Source organism: Camelus dromedarius, chromosome 1 (genome assembly GCF_036321535.1).
Source record: "Camelus dromedarius isolate mCamDro1 chromosome 1, mCamDro1.pat, whole genome shotgun sequence".
Classification (NCBI taxonomy): Eukaryota; Metazoa; Chordata; class Mammalia; order Artiodactyla; family Camelidae; genus Camelus; species Camelus dromedarius.
In genome coordinates, this window is record NC_087436.1 from 89,878,307 (window position 1) to 89,906,177 (window position 27,871).

The window sequence follows — 27,871 nt, forward strand, 5'->3', positions numbered from 1 at the left end:
TGGTGTGACGTGGAGATTGAAGGATTCTGTTAGAAGTGTGCGAGGGGAGTTCTATCTGAGAATGGATCTACGTCAGTTGCCCTGGAGACAGTGGCTGTGCATGGACCTGAGGGCAGGAGGGTGCTGGGGGAACCACTGCTGTACTAGAAATAACCCAGCAAACATGTGAGCTTGGAATCCCTAACTAGTCAATGTGTGTAGCTGAAAAGTGATTAGAATATTCTTAAAGAAATGCCAATTCTGTTTTCTCAGCATCCTCATTAACGTCTTAGATGTATTTGTTTAGCAGTGTCCTACTGCGACAAAGAAGACCATAAGAAAATAATTTTTTTAGTATTGCCTACCACAATCCAGTTAAAGCATGACATGCCGAGCACATTTTGCTTGAATGCTGCAAAACCAAACACACGCAGAAAATGAAAGCCCTGTACTTTCAATGTCAGAAAAAAATCCCTCCTGATACAGCATAGCATATTAATTAGCAGTATCCTGTAAGGAGCTGAGTGTAGAGTTTGAGGGCGGAGCTTAGAAATCAGAATTTATGAAATCTTTTCATGTAAGAATCATCATTGCATCATGGCACATCTTGAATGAAGCTCAGCAACAATCACAGAGAAGGAAGAAATGCATCAATAGCACGATTTACTCAGAGATGGCATTGTTTCCCTAAATGATGCAAAGAGCAGCAGCAGCAGCAGCAGCATCATCACCATCATCATCATCATCATCCCGACGGAGTGCTTACTCTGCTCCAGGTACCACAGTCAGTGCATCTTATATATTAACCCATGTAACCCTTATACTGACCTTATCTTGTAGAACTCTTTCAATTTTACAGAATAAAAGCTCCATACATGTAGACGTTTTATGCTGTTTGTGTGTAAGCACACTGCGTGTCCTCAGATCCTAGATTGGAACCTGGCACAGAGTATGTGCTCATTAAATATTAGTTGAATGCATAGTTGAGGAAACCTAGGCACTGAGAGATTAAATAACTTGCCCGATATTTACAAATAGGAAATTACAGAATTCAGATTCAAACTGAGGTCTTTAAACTTCACACAGCCTTAATCAACTGAAACTCAACATTTTGGGTGACAAGCATGTGCAATTGCTTTTCTTTAGTCGTTGAGGGTCTATGAGGCCAGTCATAAGACTTCTTTATTCCTCTCCTAAAATCCCAACTCAAATAAAATCTAGACCTGGGAAGCAGACATATGGACGTCAGAATATCAGTTTTATTTCTGACCAGACTAGTATTGGGGACTGTGGCTTAGATGTGTGGTCATGGCCAGGCATTCTAATATTTCGCCCCGGGGAGTATTTGGGCTGGCAGATAGACATCCGTGTTCCTGGTCACTGTTTCACGTGTATGGGACCCCAACAGACATTTTAGCTCTGTCTCTAGATGACAAGCTTACGCCAGACGCTGTGTGCTCATCACAGGAAACAAGAAGAACACAGGACACAGACCTCCTGGGGCAGGTGGGTCTTAAACCAAAGAGTGTGGCAGAGCTGAACAAATTCAGTTCCTTCTCTCAACCTCAGTTGTCACAAAAGTTATTTCTCTTTTGAGGGGGCAGTGGTACATGAGTAGTAAATGGGGATGGAAGTGTTATATCAATATTGTTCCCTCAGGAAAGAGAAAGGGCTGTGAAAATGTGAGGGTTGGGGAATAGGGGTTCCCCTAAATACTAGATCAAACCACCTCGGGGTCACAGTTCCTTTTGCCTCCCTAGGAAAAAGGAATGTGCTCGTTCTGAAACCATTAAATTTGTTCCTGATTGTCCTGTGACAATTTCTGCAGACCAGGGCTTATGTGAGTCTCAGAAGTGATTTTGGTATGCAGACTCGAGATTTCTCAAAGGCACACTTACTCAGATAGAATGCTGTGATTGCTTGGGAAGCACCAAGGAGAAAAGCTTTTAGATACCCTGCATCTGGGAAGCTGAAAAGCAGTGGCCACTTCCTGCTCAGCAACTTTGTCTTACCCGCCCAGATAATTGCCAGGCTGTTTCATGCCCGGGCAAGGGTGTGGGGAGGCAGAGGCAGGCAGGTTGTTTATTGAAAGGGAGATTTCAAGAAAATCTGAAAACTGACAAGTAGATTGACTTTAGCAAATCCACAGACAGGAACTGAATGGGAGGATACAATCAGAAGTCTTAGGAGATGAGATTCCAAGTAGAGCCAAAGAAGGCTGATTTTGATGTTCAGAGAACTCCAGAATTATTAAGGTTTCCTAAAGAGCACAGCAGAGCACTGGTTGAAGAAATCAGTTTTAGGAGTTGAAAGGATGAACAGCTAAAGAAGTGGTGTTCTTTTCTGAGGAGTGATGTGGGCGGGTACACGGTGCCTGTGATCCAACTAACAATTAACAAGGATGGGACCGTGGCACCTGATGTGAAGCAAGAGATGTCACATTTCAGCAGGTTCAGTGAAGATGGAGATGAACGCTCTTGACTCTTGGAATAGGTAACACATACATCGCCCTTATGAGAACGACGGATGAGGAATGTAAATAGAAATGTTGTAACCACATTTAATTCCAGTGACCTAATGAGCTGATGAAATGTGTCTTTAGAAAGAGCCTAAAGGTGTCTTAGAACTGAAGTGCCATTCTCACTGACCCAGTCATTTTAAAGGAATGCAGAAAAAATATAAATAATTAAAAAACAAGGCAGGAAAACATACAGCATATTAGATCATACTGTATTTTCTTCCAGTGATGCTCTGGGAGTGCAGTGCCTAGTGTAGTCTTGATTATTTGAAAGCTCTTGTGCCCAGGAGGCATCTTTGGCAATGGGGGTGTAGGAATCCTACATATTTAAATGAGCTATCCTGCAGGAAATGCTAAAGTGAATGCTTTGTATCCGTAAACATTCTTCTTTTGTTTTAATTAAATAATAACTCTGATTTAAAAAATAAATTTGAGAATCCATTTAAGAAGTTATTTGCAGTTAAAAGAGCTACTGGGGGGAAAAACGGAGCATAGCCTGACCCCAAAGGATATATTATCTCTTCACTGAGCTTGCAAAGGGAGGGACCACCACTGTTTAAGGGCCCATTTAGGAAGACAGTCTGGTGGTGTATTTTTAAAGCATGATGGATGTTTAGGTCTAAAAAAATACTGTTTAGCGCACTGAAATGCCAGAACTCTGTTGACGGCTGTACGTTCCTCCATGTTTATACCGTGAGAAGTGAGCAGTTGCAGTTAGAAGGACTATTCAGGTTAAGAGAATACTGGCAAAAAATAAAGCAAGACACTGAGATTGAAGCCGTTAATATAAATTGCCAGCACTGATATGACTCACCAGGCAAATGAGAAAGAAAGCAAAGGGTTGGTGTGGGCGCAGGGTGCCTGGGAAGGGAGTAGCCTAGGATATTTTTATCAGAATGTGCATATTGAGAGTCTGCTCAGTTCATGGCTGCCTGTAAGGTGTATATAACATGAATTTAGTGTATCATTATAACCAGGCCTCCCCCCAAGGAATTTTGGAATCCAAGATACAAGTGGCCGCAGGTCTGACATAGATGGGGCCAGACCAGATGACAGATCAAATTCGAAACAAGATAATGTTCCAAAAAGGACCCACTAGATGGGACCTGGCATTGTTCTTCCTGAGACCACATGGAGCTGAGTTCGAGAGGAAGCACTGAGACCGGCCGAGGAGCAGCCGGTTGTTTGCTTTGCATTATTCCAAACAAGCAGTTTGAATGATTTTTAAAAAGTCACCTACTTTAGTTTAAAATGCTGAATTTACCATATGGTTCGGGTGTTGTACTAACTGAAGGTCAAGTGTTAAAGAAATTCAGGAGTAATTCTCAGGGAAGAATTGAGAATCAGGATATGATGAAATAAAGTGAAAGGAAAAAAAAATTAAAATTCACACATGTTCCCTCTGTTTTCCTTGCCTTTTTCTAGAGAAATTATGAGCCAGTATCTTATTTTGAAAAGAAGATCCCATCGGTCCCATCTTGAAGAAGCACCAGGACCTTTTCACGTCCCTCACTCTTGGTGCCAGTGGGTGCTCTTTGGCAGGTTATCTTCTCTCAGATTTGATCTGTCATCTGGTCTGGCCCCATCTATGTCAGACCTGGGACCACTTGTATCTTAGATTCCAACCTTCCTTGTAGGGAGGCCTGGGTATAATTATCTTTCTAAATTAGGGTTAAACTCTGAAGTAGCATAGCTCTTGACAATTACTTTCTGCTCCCCAGTCCTAAATCTTTTCCTACATAACAGAACTTAGGATTTTGCAGAACCTTGCCGTGAAACAATAGCCTACTTCAACATGTCACAGTGGTCAGCATACCACGTTTTAGAGTTGGAGATGAGCTTCAGTTCTGACTCTGCCACTTACGGTTGTGTAACCTTGGACAAGTAATAACATTTCCTAAATGTCAGCTTCTGCATTTGGAGTAATAGCTAGCTCAGAGTTTCATGAGAGGAGATAAGATAATATATGCAAAGTACTTAGCAAAGCACTGGCATGTGGTACATGCTACATAAAAGTTATTTCTATTCATTCTTTCATGAATGTGTTCATTTATTTTACAGGTGTCTGTTGAGTGTCAAGTATGTGTGAGCAATTGTTCTAATTCATTGGATTATATGAGTGAATGAAACAGATTCCTGCCCCTCAGTTTACATCTTTGTGAATGGAGCAGAAATAAATACACACAGTAAAGTCCATTATGTAGTATGAGTGATGAATGCTGTGGAGAAAATAAAAATAAATATAAATACAGCAGGGAGATGAGTAGCAGGAAAACTGAAGGCAAGATGAGCATTTCCAATTATATAAGGTTGTCAATATTGGCCTCATTGAGATGTTGACATTTCCATGCAGATTTAAAAAAAGGTTGAAGGTGTCACCTAAATGGATGGCTGGGAAAAGAGTATTCTAGGATGTGGAGGGCTGCAGTCAATTCCAAAGTTTTAAGGTAGGAGTCTGCCTAGGGCAAAGAGGCCAAACTGATGGAGGGAGATAAAGCTAGGTATGTAATGGAGAGGTTGGCTTACATCACTTAGAGCTTTGTTGGCCGTTATATGAGCTTTGGCTTTTACTCTGTGTGAGAGGGGGAGTTCAGTTTGAGTTCCAAGAGGAGGCATGGCATGATTCCATTTTCTCATGTTTTATAAGACCCACGCTGTGTGATGTAATGAAAGTAGACTGTCTGAGGGCAGAGATGGAAGCTGGGAGACCAGTTACGAGGGCACTGTGGTTATCCAGAGGAAAGATGGGGGCAGCCGGGACCAAGGTGGTAGCAGTAGCAATCTTGACAGGTGGCTGGATTTTGGATAGAACCAACAGGTTTCCTGAGTGATTGGATATGGGTGTGAAAAAGAAAAGTCAAAGATAATTACAAGGTTTGGGCTTAAGCATCAGCAAGAAATGCAGTAAATGTAACCATTATTGTTATTTTACAATTTGCAGTTTCTTGTTTTACACAGTTAAAAAAGAACAATGAACTCATTTGTGCTTCTGTATATCCTCTATGGCACTGTGAAAACAATACGTGCCCAGTTGATGCTGAGTGAGCGACTGTTGAGCCTTTGAGGGGTATGGGGACAGCTCTGCTGGTCAGGGAAGACAGTGAAGCATGAAAAGATAATATGACCTTTCAGAGAAAAACTCTTCACTTTACAGCTCGATCCAGGTCTGGCCCTGCCCATTCATCCCCCATTAAATTTCTAATCCAGGCACTTTTCCCTCGGCCATTCTCCAAAATCAATATGGAGGCCCACAGCCTTCTTGACTGCAGAAAGTGGTCTCCCTTGTTATGAGTCTTAACAGTGATCTGGCTTCATTGTCCTCTGGCCACATAGAGACAAGTACCGTGCAGTCAATGGAAAGGGACAATGGATGAAATTACAGGACTCAGTAAGTCTTAAGAAGTCTGTTTAATTTTTTTTTCCCATGGGCTGAAAGGGATCCCTGTTATCCTCTTTACGTTTATGTAGTGATAAGATTCTTAGGAACTAAAAGAACTGCCACAGTTCTTTCTGGAAATGATGTATTTCATTTCTGCATTAGGTTTACATTCTTGTGAACATTTACAGATGGGATTCATAAAAACTTCACACTGAGAAAAGAAGCAAACGTTATTTCTGGGAGGACTAATGGAAAAATAAATTATATAGCTTACTTACTATTTCTGTTTTTCCATCATAATCGGTGAGTCACAATATAAACAAACTACCGAGACCCAACAGTTGTAATTATATTTCAGAAATGTGGAGTCAGTTCCTTTCAAACAGGAGAGCTGTGGGTGAGGAGGATCAGGGCACAAATGGGATACCTTGATTTAGCTCTAACTGTCCCTGTGACTATAAACTGGATATGTTTTTCTTGCATGAGGTATAAAGGCTCATTTGTCAATGATTCTCTGCCCTTAGAGCAAGAGGCTTAGAGTCCCATATTCTGAGCTCAATGATGGCAAACATGGTGTGAATCTCTTTGATCTGTTAGCTAGAGTTGTACCACAGCTGCCTTTTAAAACTGCCTGGCGAGCTGAAACAGCAGTTTAACAGTCTCCCAGGAACGGCAGGAACAAGTAAGGATGGACAAAGTGGGAATCATTTTCTGGTAAAACCCCAAATGTATCAACAGACAAGTTTATATAACAAATACCTTTATAGGAAGTGGCGCTAGAAACTGAATTTAGGACAGGGGAAAGATCAACTGTTTATAACAGTGTATTAGAGCCTAGAAGGAAAAAGTATAAAATTTAAATGCAAATCATAAAATGAATAAAGCAACATGAATATTTACATGGAAATACATAAGACATATGATCAGAGCTGAGAAATTAAAGGTATGCTACAGACTAGTAAAGAGTAAATTTAACTTTTTACTTCAAATATGGTCTGTAATCACTCTCCTTGAAAGGTCAGTTTTTCATGCATAAGTCTTGTGTTATTACCCATATATATATATCTTTTCAAATATTCTGACTCTAAAAATTGTGTTTGTAAAAAATATTTCTTATATTTCTATTTTTCCTTTAGTAGCAAATGTCTAAAATAAAATATTTTATTGTTTTGAAAAATATATAGACATATTTAGGGTTCAGGGATACATCTAGAACAAAGTAAAATAATGTAATGAATCATAAAGAATGCTGAGTTTGGGAACTTGAATTAAATTAAAATGAGTATTCAGACTGAGGTGTAGCATCCCAAACTATTTTGAAATGCCACCAGCAGATTCTATCATCCCTTTAGTTTCATAGTTGTCTTTGTTTTTCCCCAACCTTTCATTTGTCTCTTGTGTCTAGTGACTTTTTTCCGTTAAGTTCTTCTGCTATGTTTCTGCACTTACTTTGAGGTCCAAACCCTATATTGTAATCTACTTTCTTAAGTTTTTCCTCCCTAATTAAAAGTCTAGGTTTCCTAAAATTGCATCAAAAGGGCCTATCATAAGAATTTATATTCATTACAGTTAATAGCTCTCTTTTTTTTTTTTTAGCTCTCACCTATGGGACCATGTAATAAAATTGTTGCTGGTGATTAAGTTCTTGTCTCATCACAGAAAGAATTCAGAGATGAGACATGGAGGTTAAGAAAGTAAAGTGAGGACTTATTAAGGGATGGATAGCACAGTCTCAAGGGGAGAGCGGGCAGGCTCAGGGGAGCGGCGGCCCCGAGTTTCTTTGGCAAGTTGGTTACATAGGGTGTAAAATGAACGGGCAGAATATTCACTGGGGAGGGAGGGGTTTGAGGTCATATTCCCTGATTTTCATCCCAGCTCCACCTTCCCGAAGGGAGGAGAGATTTTTGTCCTTATTTAGTCTTATTGGAAGTGTCATGGCATCAATGCATGATGGGTACTTCTAATCTGCAAGGCTAATTTTATTGAAATGAGGGCATAATGAGCAAAAGGTTACATTTGGACAGTGGAAATTCCTGTCCTTTCCCACATTTCTTTGTCAGCTTCCAGGCCACTTGTCACACCAAAATGTGTGATTGCTTATCAGTCCAGAGGTTCCTGCTTTGTCTGCCCAAGGACCCCTGTTATTTACATGATGTATGGTTTCCTGCATTTGGCCCCGTGCCCCTCCTTTTTGCCCAGTTCCTGCCATTTGGCCTGTGTCCCCTTTCTCTGTTCATATCTAGCTATCTGCCTGTTCTCACAAAATGAGTTGAAATGGTAGAAGGGAAAGGTTCTGAGAGCAAAAGGAAACAATTTTAAAAAGAAGCACATTTTATAAATAAAAGGATGGCTTGAGAAGCCTTCTCTTACTCCTCGGTTTGAGTTCAGGGTCACCTCTCTTCTGACCATCAGCCACCTCCTAGCCTCTCACACCACAACTTAGCATGTTTGATTATTTTTATCATTTACACACACTTCATGGACAATAATTACTTGTTTCTCTTTCCTCAAAGACCATGATGGCTACATACTATGCTTTTACCTGAGTGTATTACATAGTGTAACAATCAGTCACTCAATTATGTTTTTTTTGAAGGAAGAAAAACAGGAAGAAAAAAGAAGGAAAGGAAGAAAATTTATTTATCCATTTTGCAGTATCTTTTTTCATGTAGCCTTCTTAAGAAGTTCCAGACTTAAGACAGAGTGATACAGGCTTTTGACTTACATATGGGGCAGTTCAACACCAAAATTTATTTATTGGTATGTGTATACACACACAAATATATACATATATATATATCACATATTATAATATAGACACACCGGTATATAACACATATATACACACATACCATGTATATATATGTAGATGTGTATACATATTAATATGTGTCATATACATAATACATCATATATATGATATAATGGAAAGTTTGTATGTATATGTATGATATGTATGTGTGTCACATACATGTGCATATAAACTTTTCATCTTAAAGTTTAAATAACATGTTTTGCAAAACTAGCACTAATATTTAAATGTACTGTCGTTTCCTTTATCATTATTTCTATATTATTATATCTCGAATATATAACTTGAGATTGGTTAAGTTATTAAATGACAAGTGTGTAATAAATATATATATATATATATATATATATATATATGTATGTATGTATATGTGTATATATATCTCTATATCTGGTTTGATTATACTGGCACTACTCAAGATACCAAACAGTCTTAAACTAAGTGAAAAATCCATTTCATTGGTTGTTTTTGAATGACATTTTATTATTGGGATAGTAATAAGCATGGGATTTTTACATGAGAAAAATGTTTCAGTACAGCTCTCTTATTAGTAACTGCTGAATTTGGATGAGATAAAATGAATATAATTATGCACAGTTCACAAGATGATCTTGAAAATATATAGAAAGTTAACCTAGTCCATGCAAGTACTAAATGCTTAGTAGGGGATAAGTTTCTTTTATTATCACACAATGGGAATTCAACAGCTAGGACAAGCATTTAAGGGTTGATGCATAAGTTTCTAAAAGTCCCTAATTACATGTTAGGTGTAGAGTAATCATAACATTCTCCAATGCACAGACTGTCAGGAAACAGTAACCAGTGATGGGTGATAAAGTTAATTACTTTAGGTGATTTCTTTTTTCCTTTTATAATACTTTAGGTCAAATTTATTTTTAAGAAGAAATGGATACTGTCATCAAATTAGAATATCAATAAGCTCCATTTTATAAGTACAGAGTTTCTTTTTGAAGCTGATCCAGGAGATTCAGGGAAAGATAGCAAGGGTCTGTAATGGTGCCAACAAGGCTTTTCACACATTTAACTTCAGAATGTTGTAGATAAGAAACGTTGAATTGTTGAATGGGAGAACAGAACTCTGTTTGAAACAAAAGGGAAATGATCTTAGGCTTTTAGCATCTAAATCTAAAACTTTACCTTAAAATGTTTTCCATATGTGATGAATGTCATTCGGCAGTTTGCTGTCATAATACTTTTCCTACATGTAATTTATTTCAGATTATCTATAGGTATAAAGATAATAGTTTATTTCGTATTTATCTTTGATCATCATCCACTATGATTATCATTCTGTGGTAATTTGTGATTCTCCGTTACTCCCATAGAAAAACGTGCTGGGGGGCTGTTGAGTGATGAGGAGAGTGAGGCAACACACAGCCGTTTAACAGCTCCTCATGCATTAGAAGTTACAGCATAATTTATTTCATTTGGAGAAGTAAAAATTTCTGGAACCAACAGGAAGTCTAATCAAACACCCCAGGTGGCAAGGACAACTTCAAAGAGGAATTGTCATCCGAGCTTATTTTTTCAAGAACAAGGATTACAGGAGAGGACATTTTATATGGAGTATGTTATGGCTATAACAGTGTCGAACAGCATTGGATCGGGATGGAAACGAGACAAAGATCATGAAGGGTCTGATGTGCCATGCTGTGATCTTCAAACTCGATCTTTAGGCAGAGGATAGTCATTGAAGAAAAAAAAATGATCAGAGAAAAGACATAACCTGATTTACAGTTAGCAGTGTCATAGAGGGTATCACACAGAGGCAGGAAAACTAAAAGAGACCACTTCAGGGGGCATTACCAGTGAGGATGGAGAAGAAAGGAAAAGTTGAGAAATGAAGGAAATACAATCAACAGAACCCCCTGATCAATTAAAATGCAGGGTATGAGTAAGACGTTCAGACTGAGTCTATTAAAAGCTTGACAACTGACAAAATGATGGTGTCTCTTACTAAGACTAGAAATAGAGGAGGCAGAATTTTGAATGTTTGAAGCCATGGCCTATACAAGCTTTTGAAATTGTATTTTTAAAGTCTTTACTTCTCTTACATTTAAATGCTTTCCTTCTATAAAATAGTAAGGAAAGAATTGAAAACTTACTTTGCAAATTAAACAGAAACATCACTGTTGACAGCAGTGTTCTGTGGGGATGGCAAAAAGGTCATAAAAGAAAAGTTAATTAGCATACTTTTTAACTTATGCACTTTTTCTTATGATTAAATGAACAGTGGGATTTTTCAATCCCTCAGTATTAGTGATACATATGAATTGTATTTCTCAGTGTTCTAAAATCCTCAAATTATGTTGATTTATAGAATAATTCGTTATCTTAAAAAGGGAAAAGCTTGTCCTTATTATATATTGAACATGAGAATCCTTTTTTTAAATTAATATATATTTGGGGAGCAAAATGTAAATTTTTATCAGCAGCATAGATTTAGTTTTAAATTCTCATAACTTAGTTGTTAGGCTGGTTTCTAACAGAACTCAGAGAACAACATAGGATTTCAGGCTGGTGATGTAATAAGTTCCAAGTTTTTAAGGGACCCAGTAATACTAAATTTGTAATAGCCTGTGCCCAGACTGAACTTTGAACTCTCAGTGTTCTAGCATGTCCCATGTGCTCTGGGTGCTATCTTTAACAACTTGAAACAGGATGGGGTCACTGGAATCTCCTCACAAGAGAATCTTACTTGTAATAGTAGAAGTGAGATCTTTGAGAACATCTTCACTCCTTCCCTTGCCAGAGTCCTAAACTGAGCATGGCGCAGTCGCTTGATGAAACATTACCTTGAGGAACATAAATCGCTCCTGGTACCACACAGCTTCCCTTTGGAAACATTCTCTCCCTTGTCTGTCAGGCAGGGGATGTCTCTGGACTGTACTTAGTAAACCCTTAGTAGCTATTTGTTAATTGAACCAAATGATTTCACTAAATCCAGGGGAATCAATGTGCATTCAGTCTCCTCTTCTTTTTCCTATTTGATTGCCTTTACCAGTGCTTTGGGGAGAGAGGTGTGTCTTCAGCTTCCTCACCAGAGAAGGCTGATCATTAGATATTGAAGAAAGACATTTCAGAGAGAGAGAAGGCATGACAAATCTTCTACCTGATGATGGTTCTAAGGCCAGAACAATCTGAAACCCTTTTGGGAACAGACTCTGCAGTGATTTCAAAGTCCTATTCATTTGTAGCCCATAATCAGTGACTGACATGATGAGATATATTTAGTTTATCCTTTGAGGACTTTGTATCCTATCCATAAAAGTACAAGTTTCATGACCCTTGTTTGGGATTCCCAAAATGGGCTATACTTCTTAAGTCAATGTATTTTAATTAGTAGGAAAAATCAAAGTAAATAAATACAACTACAAGAACAAACAATATATAAAGATTCAAAATAAAAAAAAAATACATCAAGGAATCTTACCTTGAGAGGAAATTTCATATATTCAGTATATGTTTCATGTCATCAAAGACCAAAAGATTAGAACTATAATGAAAAATGATGGTAGGAAAACACAGTTCACACTGGTTTTATTATTTTTCTTAATTCTTCCTGATTTTGGGGGAACTATATTTATCAAACATGTGTTTGAGTGTCTAGTGGGTGAAAGATACAGACTGAGGAGCAGCAACTTCTTTGTGGTAGAATGGTGACAAATTATCAAATTCAAAGTTTTCAACTCTTAGTAGGAAACACTGTCATATCCACACAAGTCACTTAAGTATTTGTTGACTTTAATGAAACTGACTGATGACAAATGGCACATGTAGGTTTTATGGGAATCATCCCAGGAAACAAAATGTCTTTGTTATCGCTGAGAGAGTAAAGCAAAACACAGCAATGACTAACTTGTTTTAAAATGTGTGCATGACACTCTACTTATGATACATGGTGAGCAAAATTATTAGCATCCTTATCTTCTTGCAGGGATATCATCGACGGTTTGATTTTACTCTCCATATTGTGAGTTCACGCTCTTATTAGCATTACTACTAATGTGTAAATTACAGGGGTAAAGACAGTCTAGCTTCTTGCTTGGATGGTTAGCTCCAATTAATTAATATCTTTGAATATAATTGAACCTTTCCTGAGTCCTTATTTATTATCATTTCCTTTTCTTAGGGTAAGTAAGGATGTTTGTAGTTGATTTGCTTTCTCTCAGAAGCAGACTCTAAGATACGCAGTCACTTGGGATGTGATATCAGGAGGCCCTGGCGGAGGTGAGGGGCAAAGTGATACAGGGAGGGGAGGATGGACAGCCAAAGCAGGGTACCACAATGAGCAGTGTACTGCTGAGGACAGCTGGGGTTCAGTCCCACTGAGGTCATCTGGGAAAGGGTGTAGAACATGCCTTAGAGTTGTCTCCAGTGAGAGGGAGAGAAAGCTGAGTTGTATTTTCCCCAATTCCCATAGTCTGTGCACAGGCTTCTCTGCACTTCAGGTCTTCCCTGCACAGCCAGGAAAAGCCCCCGGGCAGAGAATCATAGGTGCATGCCGCAGAATGCCACAATGTGTAGAGGAATCACGATTGCCCAGGGAATACAGACAGAGAACTAGCAGCAGATGCCATGGTGGTCTATGGATATGCACTATTTTATATGTCGTCGATATAATGATTTAAATGGTCAAAGTTTTCATTTGGAATCGTCATCGATTATAATAAGAAAGATGCATAGATATTCTACACGTAACTCAGCATTTCTCTCCTCTCTGAGAACCTTCTTAACTTTCTTGCCAATAAACCTGAACACCTACTTCCATTGTTTCAACACTCTGTCTTGTCACCCTGACGTATTTAAAGCTATCCCCTCCTTCTGCTCTCCTCCGTGTAAGTATCTTCAGTCTCCTTTACTGACTGCACTACCTGCTGACTCAGGAATATTCCTCTGTCATCGATCTTCTCTCACCTGAATATTCAGCTTCTGCCTCTCTCCCTTCACCCCTCCCATCGGCGTTGCGATCCTTAACTATCTTCCCCCTTAAACAAGCAACCAAAAAATTGTCTCTTTTTCCCTACCTTCCCCTGTGGCTGGAGCCCTCTTCCCCTTTTCAGTCAAACTCCTCAAGTCTTGTTTAAAATCACTCTGGCCTTTTCCTCTTCTCTCCTTCTCTTCCTCCACGCTGGCTTCTGAACACATTTTTTGTTTCACTGATGGCTCCCAGATCTCTGAATTCAGCAACTATTCCAGACCTCTCAGATGGCTTGCCCTCTCAGCCTCAGTGACAGTCCGTGACTCACTTCTTCAGAGGGGTGTAAACTGCTTTTGTAACACTCTAGTTTTGGGGACACTCCATTTTCCTCTCCTTTTGATTCCACTACCTCTCTGGGTTCTCCTTCCTGCCTAATTTCCTTTTTAGGAGTTCATTCAGTGTTGGGGCGGGGGTCATTTTTCTTTTCCTGTATATGCACAGCAGGAGAATATCCCTCTCAATGCATACGTTCTTTAAGTATGTTTATGCAGCCAATAAACCATGAAACCAGTTCTTTAACTGTGCATGTCTGTGTTCTGCATCTTCAGGTGTTGCTCTTACCACTTACAGCTACTAGGGTAATCTTATTTTTCTCTCTTTAGATTCTTACTTGGCACGTCCCTGCAGCCACTAGGTAATGATGATATTCCCTATTGCTCTTTGCTTGCCATTTGGTGTGTAAGAGGATAGTCTTCAGATCCTTACCAGGAATATATTCACGTGTTTTCATCATCTCTCTTCTCTGTTATAACTCCAGACTAAGGAGAATAATTTCATTTGCCTCCTTTTGGGTGAAGACTACTTTACCATTTTAATTTCTCTTCTCTGGCAAAATTTTAAATCCATATCTATGATGACTAAGTTTTATTCAGGTGTTTACTGAATTAATGTGGTAGCATGATTAATTTGGTGCGAGAGAAAAACACAGGTAATTCCAATCCAGGACCAGCTACATAATTTGTGAGGTCCAGCCCAAGATGAAGATACAGTATCCTTTATTCAAACACAATTAATAATTTTGAGAAAGTAAAAACAGATCAGTAGACCAGGCACGGGGTTTTTCTGAGCACAGGGACCTATGTGATGGGACCAGTTGTACAGCCATCAAGCAGACCTGGTGCAGGTGTTCGAGGGCAGGTGGCAGCTGAGAACTAACTTTATAAATGAGTTTCAAATAAGTTTTATAACAAAATTTCATGAATACCAACTTTGGAATAAAATAGTGTATAAAATAACAAAGTTAAGTGAGTATATTTATTTAGGACACTGTAACTATGCTTTTGACACAGAGTATTGTGGTGAATAGAAATATGTAGTTAATAAGAAAACACTTTCATTTCACATTTATTCTGGACTGAGATATAATGTTTTGTTTATCCTGAGGACTCTGGAGTCAGGTTGCTTGGGTCCTAAAACCTGGCTCTATCTAGTCTGTAGAGTGTGGGTCATGAAGCACATTTTCTCACCTTTCCCTACATCAGTGCACACAGATATGGGGATGATGACAGAGAGCCTATCTCATAGGTTTGTGACACAGATTATTATATTTCAAGTCCTTTGAAGAGTAAGCTCTGTGACTCTGTTATTTCAAACAAGTCTACTCTGTTATTTCAAAATTCTTTTACTTTTTATTTTTGCCTTAGTGGATACGATGTCCCAGGTTTAGTTTATGTTCTCTTTCATGGTTGCAAATTCATGTACAGCATAATATTAAAAATAGTTCATGATGTTGTTTGTGTAGAATTATACATTTGACACTTAGTCATTGAAGCATTCAGTTAGTTCATGATGATAGAAATTAATGCTGTATTTTTTCCCTTGTAAGAGTATGGAAAGGGCTGTATTTAAATTTTTCTTTTCTTTGAACTTTTCTCCTATTGTCATTTGGCTTATTGAAAATCAAAGATCTAAATCACCTGGTTAATAGAGCAATCCAGTTAATTGTGTTACAGTTTATAAATTACATAACTTTCTAATGTAATTCAGTTTAATCTCAGAATTTCGAGCTTTCTTGATTACATTTAAAGGCAAGCTTGTATGGAAATAATCCTTGTGATTATTGAATGCTACTTGCTTTTATTTTCATGTCACTGAATGATAAAGCTTTTTATATTTAATGTGAATTATGTTTATTTATGATAATTAATAATGTTTTGGGCTTTATTGAGAAGATACGCTTATTTACAATCTACAAACTAAATCCCTACCATTATGAAATACCATCTGAAATATTTGTTTTAAAAGTCAAATTTAGGACTGTATCAAACAGTAATCATACTAATCATACTTTATATTATGTACTGGGGTCAATTTATTGTAATCCAGCTCACTTAAGATAGCTTCTGGGGAACTATTTCTTCTGAGCAGTGTGTGCAAAACAAAATGCTCTGGTCAGGTGTAGTTTCCAAATAAGAATGTCATAATCCTTCTAGGCATTTAACATTTAGGATTGTGAGAACCTAGGAAGAAATTAAGCAATAAAGCTATTTTTGTTGGTTGTGAGCATTGAAAAGACAGTGAAAGCAATATTTCCATATATCACAGAACTTCCCAAACATGCCATGTACTTGACCCCTTCTCCCGACTGTGGTTCTCACTATATAATATCTATGTTCAATCTCTCTTTCTCACATCAGACAGTATTACTGAAGTCTTCACTAACATCTACGTGACCAGTTTTGGCCCTGTCTCAGATACAGATATGGTGAGTTTTTCATTAATATTATGGGAAGTGTGTGTGGGCGGGGGGGGGGGAACTAATTTAGAATAAACAAGTATTTTTAGTGTTATAGATTATGTGTCTGTCTCCTGCCTGTTTAGTCTACCCCCATACATGGAGATGTAAGGATCTTAATCTGCTTTTATCTGTGGTGTGCCATTCTAACCTGAGTGTTCAGATTAACCTTTTATATTTTATATCATTTTCAAAACATTCTATCACAGTGTGACAAACAATTGTTCAAGTAAAAATAATGATATTGTTGAGAGCCATTTTCAAAGATTAAGGCACCTTCTTGACTTCCATATGTCTGTACAGTTTTATAGATAACTGCTTCCTACAGATTGTGGTCATGGTCAGTGTTATAAATGGAAACCTTCTATTGGCACTGAGTAAGGTTTTTTTTGTTCATACTAGGTACACAAATACAGTACAGACAATCCTTACACATAGTAGGGATGTATAAATGAATCTAAAGAAAACTAGAATCTTAATGTTCTTGAATTCTATGGAACTGGTCTTTATTTTTCTTTAAAATGAGATCAATGGAAGAGGGAAATTGGTCTGTTGGGTTCAAAATTGGTGGACTAGATACAACATAGATAAATTCTTGATTAAGCATAGGAATTGTAATAATCAGTCTTCCACTTCTCCTGTCCCTATAGTGATCTGTTAGACACTTTTTTGTAGAAATTATTTTTCATCCACCTTCCTTATGGTCAGGGAGTGAGAATTAGAGGAGATGCCCTGTCCCTTTCTTGCCTGGTTGTCCTCCATCAGTGTCATCTCTCTCCAGTGTCTTCCCTTTCTCTGATACCTCAAGGGGAAGGGTGACAGGTGTGGAGGTTTTCTGCCTGGAGAAACACACAAAAACTAAAGGTTTTCCTTTTTTTCAGATGCTCATAAGCAACGTTAGCCAATTTCTTTTTTTTTTTTACTGAAGTATAGTTGATTTACAATATTGTGTTTGTTTCAAGTATACAGCATAGCGATTCAGTTATTTTGTCTTCAGATTATTTTCCATTATAGGTTATTAAAGTATATTGAATATAGTTCTCTGTGCTATATCGTAATACTTGTTGTTTATCAATTTTATGTATAGTAGTCTGTATCTGTTAATCCCATACTCCTAATTTATCCTTCTATCCCCCTGCTTCCCCCTGGTAACCAAAAGTTTGTTTTCTATGTCTGTGAGCCTGTTTTTATTTTGTATATTTGCATTATTTCTTAAATTCCACATATGAGTGATATCATATGGTATTTGCCTTTCTCTGTCTGACTTCACTAAGTATAAAATTTTTCAAGTTCATCTATATTGATGCAAATGGCATTATTTCATTCTTTTTATGGCTAAGTACTATTCCATTATGTGTGTGTGTGTGTGTGTGTGTGTGTATCTCACATCTTCTTAAACCAATTTTCTATTTATGGGCACTTGTATCCTTTCCATGTCTTGGCTATTGTAAATAGTGCTGCTATGAACACTGAGGTGTGTGTATCTTTTCAAACTAAGGTTTTCACTTTTTTCCACATATATACCGAAGAGTGGGATTGTTGGATCATATGATAGTTCTATTTTTAGTTTTTAAAGGAATCTCTATATTATTTTCCATAGTGGCTGCACCAATTTACTTTCCCATAATTATCCAATTTATTAGGAGCTCTTTACATTGGGAGAAGATATGCCGGTTTCATCATTAAAAAAGTCTGTTTTTCTTCCACCAGAGCCACTTCTCTGACCTCACAGTTCTTTTGTATATTAACTTGGATGGTTGAAGATGTAAAGTGGAAGAGGGGTGATGACCCCCAACTTTAGGGAAGTGGTTGATAGCAAAGTCTACAGGTCTTTAAAGTTCTTTCTAATTAGAATGTGAAAACTTAAGTGCTGTTTTTTCCCCCTCAACCTCAGGCCTTAGTCACAATTCTGCAATGACAGGAAAATTCCACTTTTCAACATAACCCTCCCCCTTGCATTATGTTACATTGTGACCTGAAATATTAATCATCCTCTTTCAAGAGGTTAATTGTAGTGTACAGAAACTTGAAAATATGACAGAGACATATTTGTAGTAAGAGTGTGTACCCAAAACATTATTGGTTGGCGGTAAAGGTAAGATTTCTGTGCAGCTTGTCTTAGTAAATGCTCCCGTATATTGGAGAGACACAGTGAGACACATCACCTCGATGCGGAATCAAGTGCAGAGAGTCAAAATTTTGTCTGGCACTACATTTGAAGATTAGCAGAATATCACATAACATTTGGTTCTTATATGGTTAACTTTGGTGTTTTATTACCAGCCAAAACATAAAAGTAAATGATATAGGACCTCAAATCATCAAAGTTTGCAATGTTGTAGATTTTACGTTGTAACTATTAGTGTTAACAGGTACTATGTTAAAGTTTGTCTGTTTTGCAAAGTGAATTATTTTACCTCAAAACATCAAAAGTAAACATATATACATAGATACTTTTTCTAGACATACAAATGTTTGTTATTTAGGGGGTTCTAGACAGTCATATATTTTTGGTGAAATGTATGAAGGGACTTTTTTTCCAGTGGTGGTGATGGATTGGACTAATCCTCCCCTCTTTGTTCTGACCGTACTTTGGGATTATGGACACATGTAGAAAGCTGGTAGCTTCAACTCAAAATGGATTGAAGACTTGAGTGTAACACCTAAAACCATGAAACTCATAGATGGAAACATAGTGGATAAACTCTCTGACATTGGTCTTGGTGATGATTTTTAAAAATTTGACACCAAAAGCAAAAATAAATAAGTAGGACTGACTATATCAAACTGAAAACTTCAGCACAGCAAAAGAAGCTATCAACAAAATGAAAAAGCAAACTACAGAATGAGGGAAAATATTTGCAAATTATATATCTGATAAAGGGTTAATATCCAACATATATAAAGAACTGGCATAATGCAAAAGTAAAAAAACAAAACAAAACTAAACCAAATGCCACCATCCAATTTCAAAAAGGAAGAAAAACTAAATAGACATTTCTTCAGAGAAAACATACAAATGGCCAACAGGTACATGAAAATGTATTCAGCATCAATAATCATCAAGGAAATGGAAATGGAAACCACAATGAGATAGCACCTCCCACCTGCTGGAACAGCCATCATCAGAAGGATGAGATATACTGTTTGATATCACTTATCCACTTATATGTGAAATCCAAAAAAATAAAACAAATTAGAGAATATAACAAAAAAGAAGCAAACTCACAGATATAGAGAACAAATTAGTGATTACCAATGGGGAGAGGGAAAGTAGGGGGACAATATAGGGGTACAGGATTAAGAAAAACCAACTACTATGTGTAAAATACATAAGCTATAAGAATATATTGTACAACACATCACAGGGACTATAGACAACATTTTGTAATAACTATGAAACGGTGACTAACTATGTTGTACAACTGAAACTTATATAATATTGTACATCAACTGTACTTCAATAAAATAATTTTTAAAAGATTAGAGATAAATGTTGTCAATGATGTAGAGAAAAGGAGACCTTTGTGCACTGTTAGTGGGCATGTAAATTGGTATAATCACTACCAAGAACAGTATGGAAGTTTCTCAAAAAATGAAAAATTAAAAAAAAATTAAAAACTACCATATTATTCAATAATCCACTTCTGTAATGAAAAGAAGATCTCCAAGAGATATCTGCACTCATATGTTTATTGCACCATTATTTACAATAGCCAAGGTATGGAAAAATGGTGTGATATATATATCACATGAGAAAGAGCAAAATCCTGGCAATTTTTGACAACATGGATGGACCTTGAGGGCATTATGTTAAGTGACTAAACCGGACAGAGAAAGACAAATACTGCATTGTATCATTTACATATGGAAGAAAAAAAAGTGAAGCTCACATAAACAGAGAGTAGCTAAATGGTTGCCAGCAGCTGGAGGGTGGGAAAATCAGGGAGAGATTGGTGAAAGGGTCTAAACTCTCAGCTACAAGAAGAATGAAGTCTGAGGATCTAATGTCAAGCATAGTGACTGTAGCTGGCAGCACTACTGTATAACTGAAACTCACTAAGCAAGTAGAACTTAAATGTTCTTGCCAAAAACAAACAAAATAAATATATAAATATGAGGAGATGGATATGTTAATTAACTAGATGGGGGAATCCCAAGTGTGATCATTTAGTTAGTATTTCCATGTAGGAAGTTTTTTCCAGGCATTTGTTGGGGTTTATATATTTTAAAAAAACCTAAATTCTGGGGGAAATCAAGTAAGGAAAAAACGGGGAAAAGCATTATAATTCTCCTGCAAGAATTAAAGCTTAGTAGTCAACATAAGGAATCCACTGATGTCAAGATGAAACTCAGAGCAGGGGATGCTGACGGGTGAAGTTGAACACTCAAGGTTAAGGACAGTGTGTTCCAGAACTGGGGCAGTACCATGTCTGAGTGAAGTCACAATTAGGCATTCAGGCGCCTAGCAGTTGTGTGCTTGTGGTCCTGTCTGCTGCTGTCATTCTTAAGAATAAACAATATTTATAAGATATGTGCAAAAATACATAAATAAAAATAAAAAGCTGGTAGCTGATGTTAGGTGTGCAGTCATTAGCAACAGAACAAATTTAAATTCTCTTGTCTCTGAATTAAATTCGGATCTTTGGTCTCTTTAGTGAATTTAGCCCAACTACTTTAAAATTTTTAACAGGCTCAAGATAGGCTTTCTTATTTTAGGGGACACTACCACACATTATAGTAAACCTTAAAATGCACTTACATTCCAAACTATATAGGTTGAATTGAATTGAATGGAATGGAATTTGGCAATGTTTAAATTTTTAAAAATCAATTATTTTGAACTTTTAGCTTTCTTTATGTATTTTGGATTATGTGTATGTATGTGTGTGGGCACATGCATTTGCACATTGAGATAGTCCCTAAAATGCAATGTACATTTAATATCTCCATGGGCTCTTGAAATGTTTGATGGCCCTAGATATTTCTCCTAATACACATTTTCCTTGAATCACCCAATGCAACACAGTCTTATAGAGTTCTCTTTGGTCATGTCATGTCAGATTTGCTACTTTATTTCCATCTTTATGCACCTTATTTACCCAGTCTTACCAATACTTGGTTTGGGAGAGTCTAGTTAATTGCAATACCACCAACCGGACACATACTTACTTTGTCATCAAAGTCTGGTCAGAGGAAAGGATCCGTAACAGTTAAGTAAAAGAGGGAAAATCTAATATGAATTATTAGCTGGTACAAGATGGTTAAATAAAAAAGTAAAAGAAAACTCTAAGCAGTATAGATTTAGTAAATGCGAAAGGCAGCATCTGCTTCTGGGGTGAAGCATCATGAACAAGGAAGGAACTTAGAACTTGGAAGGAAGTCCTTCCCCTCAAGACCACGATTTAGAGCTCACTAGAGTGGATGCTGTTGCTATAGGAACATGCTGCTGTGAGGGTATGTGCTGAAACTGGTCCAGAGGCATATCCTTCCTGGTGGCTGAAAACTCACAGCACAGCAGTCCTTGAAGCTGCACTGAAGAATGACAGTGCACCGGACGTGGCAGTGAACCAGAGAGAAAAGCCCCCTTCGCTGGCTGTGACATGGGAGTATACCTCCAGCACCCTCTAAAGACAAACCCTAACCTTGTGTGAGCTGGTGAAGGAGCCATGTTTACAGAGCCCTTCTCCTGTATCACAAAGAAGGGGAAAGGGGATGGACTTGGAGCTGAAAGTCAATGCACTAGAAATAGGTATACATAATAATGTGTGATGTGGGGACGATTCTGAGGGAGAGTCAAGAGACAGTTTGATCACTCAACAGGTAGTGTTTGATATTTGTCCAAATCTAGAGAAGAAAGTGTAAGCTGACTAACCTAAATACACTGTAACACAGACACACACACTTTCTCATTGTAAATCTATTAGGGGAGACAGAGCTCAATTTCAAAACGGGTACATTTTGTGAAGAGAAATGAGTTGGTCTTCACGATGCTCAGATGGAGTGATTTTCAACCTTGATATTACTTTTGTTGTAAAGCAAGAAAAATAATGAGGAAAGTTTGAATGATGTTAGTATCAATGGCCAGGTCAAGAAATGAAACTTATATGTGTTACTTTAAAGAGAAAGAATTTATTATGATGCGAAGGGAAAATATACCCATATTATTTCTACCTGTACATAAAGTGGATATGAAGATATCTAATTCATGTCTTATGGAAGTTATTTGTTAATGGGAAAACAGTAAAGAATAAATTTAATTTTACTGTTGGTAGCTTAGCTGATACAGTCCTATTTCTATGCAATGTGCATACTCAGTAGCAAGATCTAAACTCCGAAGTCCTCCTGTTCAGGTCAGTGATGTAGATTTGTTGTGACATTAGCCTGAGAGGAAAAAGCAGCATAGCAAAAAGAATTAAGAACCAAAAGAACAAACACACAAACACACACACAAACTACTGTCTCAGAATCATTAACCAGAATAATTGTCCAAAGAAAGTTGCAGATCTAAATTATAATTAAAGATTCTAATTACAGTGTTTGCAATTAAGTTGAATTTTTTTAATTTCAACTTTGAAAAAGTTCATAAGTAAGAAGGTAAATTTGGAAATGTACTGGTAGCTGACGATTGACAAGGCTGGTAGTAGCATTTAAGCAATTTCTAACTCTTCTGCATTTTTTTCCTCTTCTCTTTGGTTTATAGAGGGTCTTTTCCAATAGCAGTAAATATTTTCACTGTGTGTGCATATTCTTCGGGCATACGTGGTATAGCCACCAATTATTGCACTGAAACCTAGACTACGAACCTCAGCCCAAATGGTTATCTCTTGCACTGCTAAGTATTAGGGTTAGAACTTGAACAATGGAAATGCTGAAGTCATCTCAAGATTTGTGACCTAGAGTTTACAGTTAAGCTATTAAAAAGCAGTCAGTCAGGAAAGTGGTGACCTTGGTTTGTTGTTCATACCAATCTCCTTGGTTAATACTTGTCTATCTTATGCAGAGTACATTATCTCTTAGACACCCCAGAAGCTATTGGGATATTATGTAGTTCAATAGTGAACATCATAGGGAAGTTCAGAAAATTATTAGATATTGATATTTGGTTGAAAATTGACACTGTGTTTAAGTTGTTTACCTTTATCACAAGTTGCCATTTGTAAATAGTCATACAAACATGGCGAATACTGTATATCAAAGGTAGAGTAATAATGTTTCCTCACTTTAAGGCCAGAATGCAGAAGCTGACTACTGGAAGGTTATTGATATTTTGGAAGGATAGGAACTAGGTTTAGGGAACATTCAGCCAATATTTTTCAGCACCCTCCTAGAGTTTTTAAAAATGTTCCTCAAAATGAGATTCACAGACACTTGTGTTGGAATCAGTATTATTTATTTAAAAAGTTATTTCCTAGGTTTCTTCTAAGATCTGTGGAATCCTAATCCTAATTGAGGGGTGTGACAGTCTGTCTTTTACTAATTAAAGCATTTGACTTTTTCTGAGGGCAGCCAAAAGCCATCATATGATTGGTGGGGTGGGTTGGGGGTAATATAAAAGATATGTGAAGAGTCAGATTTTCTGCAATCCAATCATTTGCATTAGAGACTGAGGGAAGGAAAAGCTGGTTTGAAAGCTGCTGTATGCCAGGCAAGAAATGATGGCCAGGGTGATGGGACTGAAGTTGGAAAGAACTGAAAAGATTTAAAAGATCTCTGTGTGGTGGAATTGACAAGATGTGGTGATCTGTTGGAGGAAGGGGCTGAAAGAGAAGTATAGGATGAATGCTTGGGGGCATTGGGTGGATGGTGGTGCTAGTCACTGGGATATGGAACACAGAAAGAAAAGTTTTGTTTGCTTTTGATTTGGTGTCTAGGGGATGAGAATTTATGCTTTGGATGTATTGAGTTGGGGGCTTTGAGAGAGATTTAGTTGGAGATGCGAGGTATCAGTCATAGATCTGGAGCTCAAGAGAAGGGCTTAGAGTGCATCCTTTGGTAGTTGAAACTATGGGCGTACATGAATTCGTTCAAGGGAGGAAACTAAAGTGAAATGGTAATTATGCTTTTCTAGAAACTCTAGAATAGAAGAAGATGAAAAAAAGATTGCAGAGGAGACTGAGAAGGAGCAACCATGGGTGTCTGTCAAAATGAAAGGCATTCCCTTCCCCGAACCTTAACAACAAACATCAGAGACCACTGCCTTTCTTTCCTTATCAGATGCAGTGATGTCCAACAGTCAGGTATCTGTATCAGTAATGGCCCTCTATCCAGGTAGGATTCTGTATACTGAAGGAGTATGGTTCATTTGGTAATGGGATGAACCCATAGGTTTTGCTCACAGTAAAACCTCACTTAGGGAGTTGGGTAATCATTCCAGAAGAGTGCAGGTAAGTGTAGTTTGACCAATTTGACTCCACTTCTTAACCTTTATGCAAGAGGGAGGGTTGTAGGAACTAAGGTACATCCAGTCATAGCTCACTTGGCTGCCTTGGGAGAGAAGCATTCCTTATCATTCCTCCATTCTTTTGTATAAACTAAATAACAAACCACCATGCTGAACATGAAGTGATTTTTAAAATAAAAAATTGCAGAAGTTGCATGTTCTTTCCCTAGGTTACAAGGGTGAGACATGTCTTCTTGGGAGAACGACACAGAACGTGTGTGCCTTGATGAGGAATAATAGACACTGTCCACTGGTGTTACTCCCACACGTTCTCCAGGAGATACCATTACATGTAGATTATTGTCAGACACAGAAGGTCTCAGGTCCCATGATGAGCATTTTCCCAAGATTAACAACACCAGGAGAATGTGGTTTTCATGCCAATGCAGGAGAGCATTGCAAAAGTAGGGAGAGAACAATAGCGTCATATACTGTGGTAAAGCCAAGAAAAGAATTTGAATGTGTCATTAGATTAAGAACAAGGAGATATTTGTTGATTGTGGTAAAAGCAACCAGATTGCAGTGGGCTGAGGCATGTGGGAGGTGAGGAAATGGAGAAAGGGTGGAGGCAACCTGTTTAGGCAGCGGGGTTGTGGAGTGGAGACACGACAGAGGGCAGTAGCTGTAGGCATCATAGCTATCAGAGAGGCTTTTATTTTTAAAGATTGCATTGAACTTCTCACTGTTCTCCGAACATGCCTTTATCTTTTACAAGTCTCTGGCCTTGCAAATGTTTTTCCCTGTTCTTGTTATGCTTCCCTCCTACTTTGCCAACTGGAGATCTTTCATTTATTCAAAGCCAAACTCAAATTTCATCTCCCCTGATGTTTTTCTCGGCTGCTCTAAGTAGAGTCAGTGTTCCTTGTTCCCGTGCCCCACCACATGGCGTTCACACGTTTCTATGACTTCGCGCACTAGGGAAATCTTCACATGTCTTTCTTCTTTACTGCAGTCTGAGCTACTAGGAGGCATGAGTTGTGTTTGTTCTTTTTTCACAAGATTTGCTAAGCGCATACTCTGTAAATACTTAAGTATAACCAGGGCTGCTTGCGTGGTGCTCACAGTGTAATGGGGGACAGCTAAGGGAAAAAAGCATCCATTTTAAAACAGTGTGATCACGTTTTTATTGAAGTATTTGTGGATTAATATGGTAGCAGGGGGATGTGGGTAGAACATATCTATCTGAGAAGGTTTCTAGGAAAAGAAGATGGTGGAGGAGGACAAACAAGGATTGGCCAGCGACGTAACGGAAAGAGTAAAACACGAAGAATAAGGGGGTGGGGAGTGGGAAGAGATAGACCGGGATTTCAAAATTGTAGAATAGATAAACAAGATTATACTGTATAGCACAGGGAAATATATACAAGATCTTATGGTAGCTCACAGAGAAAGGACTGTGACAATGAACATATATATATGTTCATGTATAATTGAAAAATTGTGCTCTACATTGGAATTTGACACAACATTGTAAAATGATTATAAATCAATAAAACAAAGTTAAAAAAAAAAACCCAAACAGCACAAACTGAAAGAATTTGTTGAATTTAGAAAAAATGTAAAAGTTCAACATGACTGGAGCCTAGAGTACTTTTAGATACTGGGGGGGAGAAGAGGCTAGAGAAAACTTAGAACCAGATCATGAAAGCCTTATAGCCAACTGCCCAACAGCGCCATGAAAGCATCCCTAGTGAAACTCAAAACGTGGTCGATCTCGGTTGTCACAGGTCATAGTGTAGAAAACCGCTTTTTTTTTTTGTATGTGTCAATATATTTTAAAACATAACTATTATAGGCAAGAAACGCCTACTGTGATTAGTTTAATGCATTTATACAGAAGTACACACACACAAATGTACGCCCTCCACACTTGTGAATTTAAGGATTAGGGTATTGCACGCAGGGGACTGACGTAAGGTATATGAGAGCTTTTCTACCACCTGCCTCTGCTGGTGCCTTTTGCCTCGTGTACCATTTGAGCTGTTATTGTCCAGAATCTTTGTCACTACATTTAACTTCCAGTGACTCCTCACACTCACTTATTCATGGACTAATTATCGTTCATTTCCTATGTTCCAGCCAGTTAGATACTGGTGATGCATTGAGGAAGGAGGTCGTTGTCCCTGTTCTCAGTGTGGAATAAAAGTTGGCCAAATGCAGGAAAGTGAGACTGCAGCAGAGATCAATGAGTTGGGCTAGTAAGACGGAGTGTGACACAGCGGACGCCCCACAGGATCTGTATTGCTGTAGACAGAGTATACAAAGAATTGCTGAACCTGAGACTAGAGAGGTAATGGAGGGAGAGGTCACTGCAGGGCTTTGGAGGCTGTGAGAAAGCATCTGAACTTCATCCCAAGGGCTTTAGAAATTCAACTGATCAAACTCATTCTTTGGATCTTCTTTCCCCACATCCTGACAATATCTGGGGTGCATCTTCTGGCTTTCTGTTCAATTTTAAATATCCAAGAACCCAGTCCAGTGCAATTTAAACATCAATCTCTTATGCCATTTAGATCTTCTCTCCTTTTCTCAGCTATGGTCACAGGTAAGGGGTGCACAGTAGGTGATGGGCAGTGATCTACTCTTCCTCTCTTCTCTCTGGGTCTTCTGGAGTAGAGACAAGGGAAGGGGAGATTAGAAAAGGGGGGGATATCGTCTTACTTAGTTTTATCTGTTAGTGGTTCCCTCTGCACAATCAATGACATTTGTATGCCTGGGGGATAAACACAGGACCAATCATGGGCACTCTTGTGATTTCTTCTCAATGACCTCCTTATTGTCTGAAACACCAACAGCACAGGTGGCATACTCTTTCATGGACCGCTTGCGGCATCCTACTAACCCCTGTCCCTGGCACTTGGTGAATTTTTGCTGCTGGGTGTCACTCCTTTGCCAGGCCCCCCTTTTCCTGAGTATAGGGAATGGGCGAGAAGGATACTTGGAAGATGATTTATACAGGCTGCCTTCTTTGATGTCCAAACTGTTTCTAAGAACTTTACAAGTG

At 38.0% G+C, this 27,871-nt stretch overlaps 1 protein-coding gene across 4 annotated transcripts in view; it reads left to right on the forward strand.

Annotated features, from left to right (window-relative positions):
• The window catches only part of GABRA2 (gamma-aminobutyric acid type A receptor subunit alpha2), a 110,627-nt gene that overhangs the window by 29,832 nt on the left and 52,924 nt on the right, over positions 1–27,871 (forward strand). For all 4 annotated transcript variants that reach the window (XM_064486960.1, XM_010980335.3, XM_064486955.1 and 1 more), the window contains one exon: positions 16,327–16,394. In XM_064486960.1, the coding sequence (XP_064343030.1) occupies positions 16,392–16,394 (3 nt within the window). In that variant the 5' untranslated portion in view covers positions 16,327–16,391. The remainder of the gene's footprint in view (positions 1–16,326; positions 16,395–27,871) is intronic.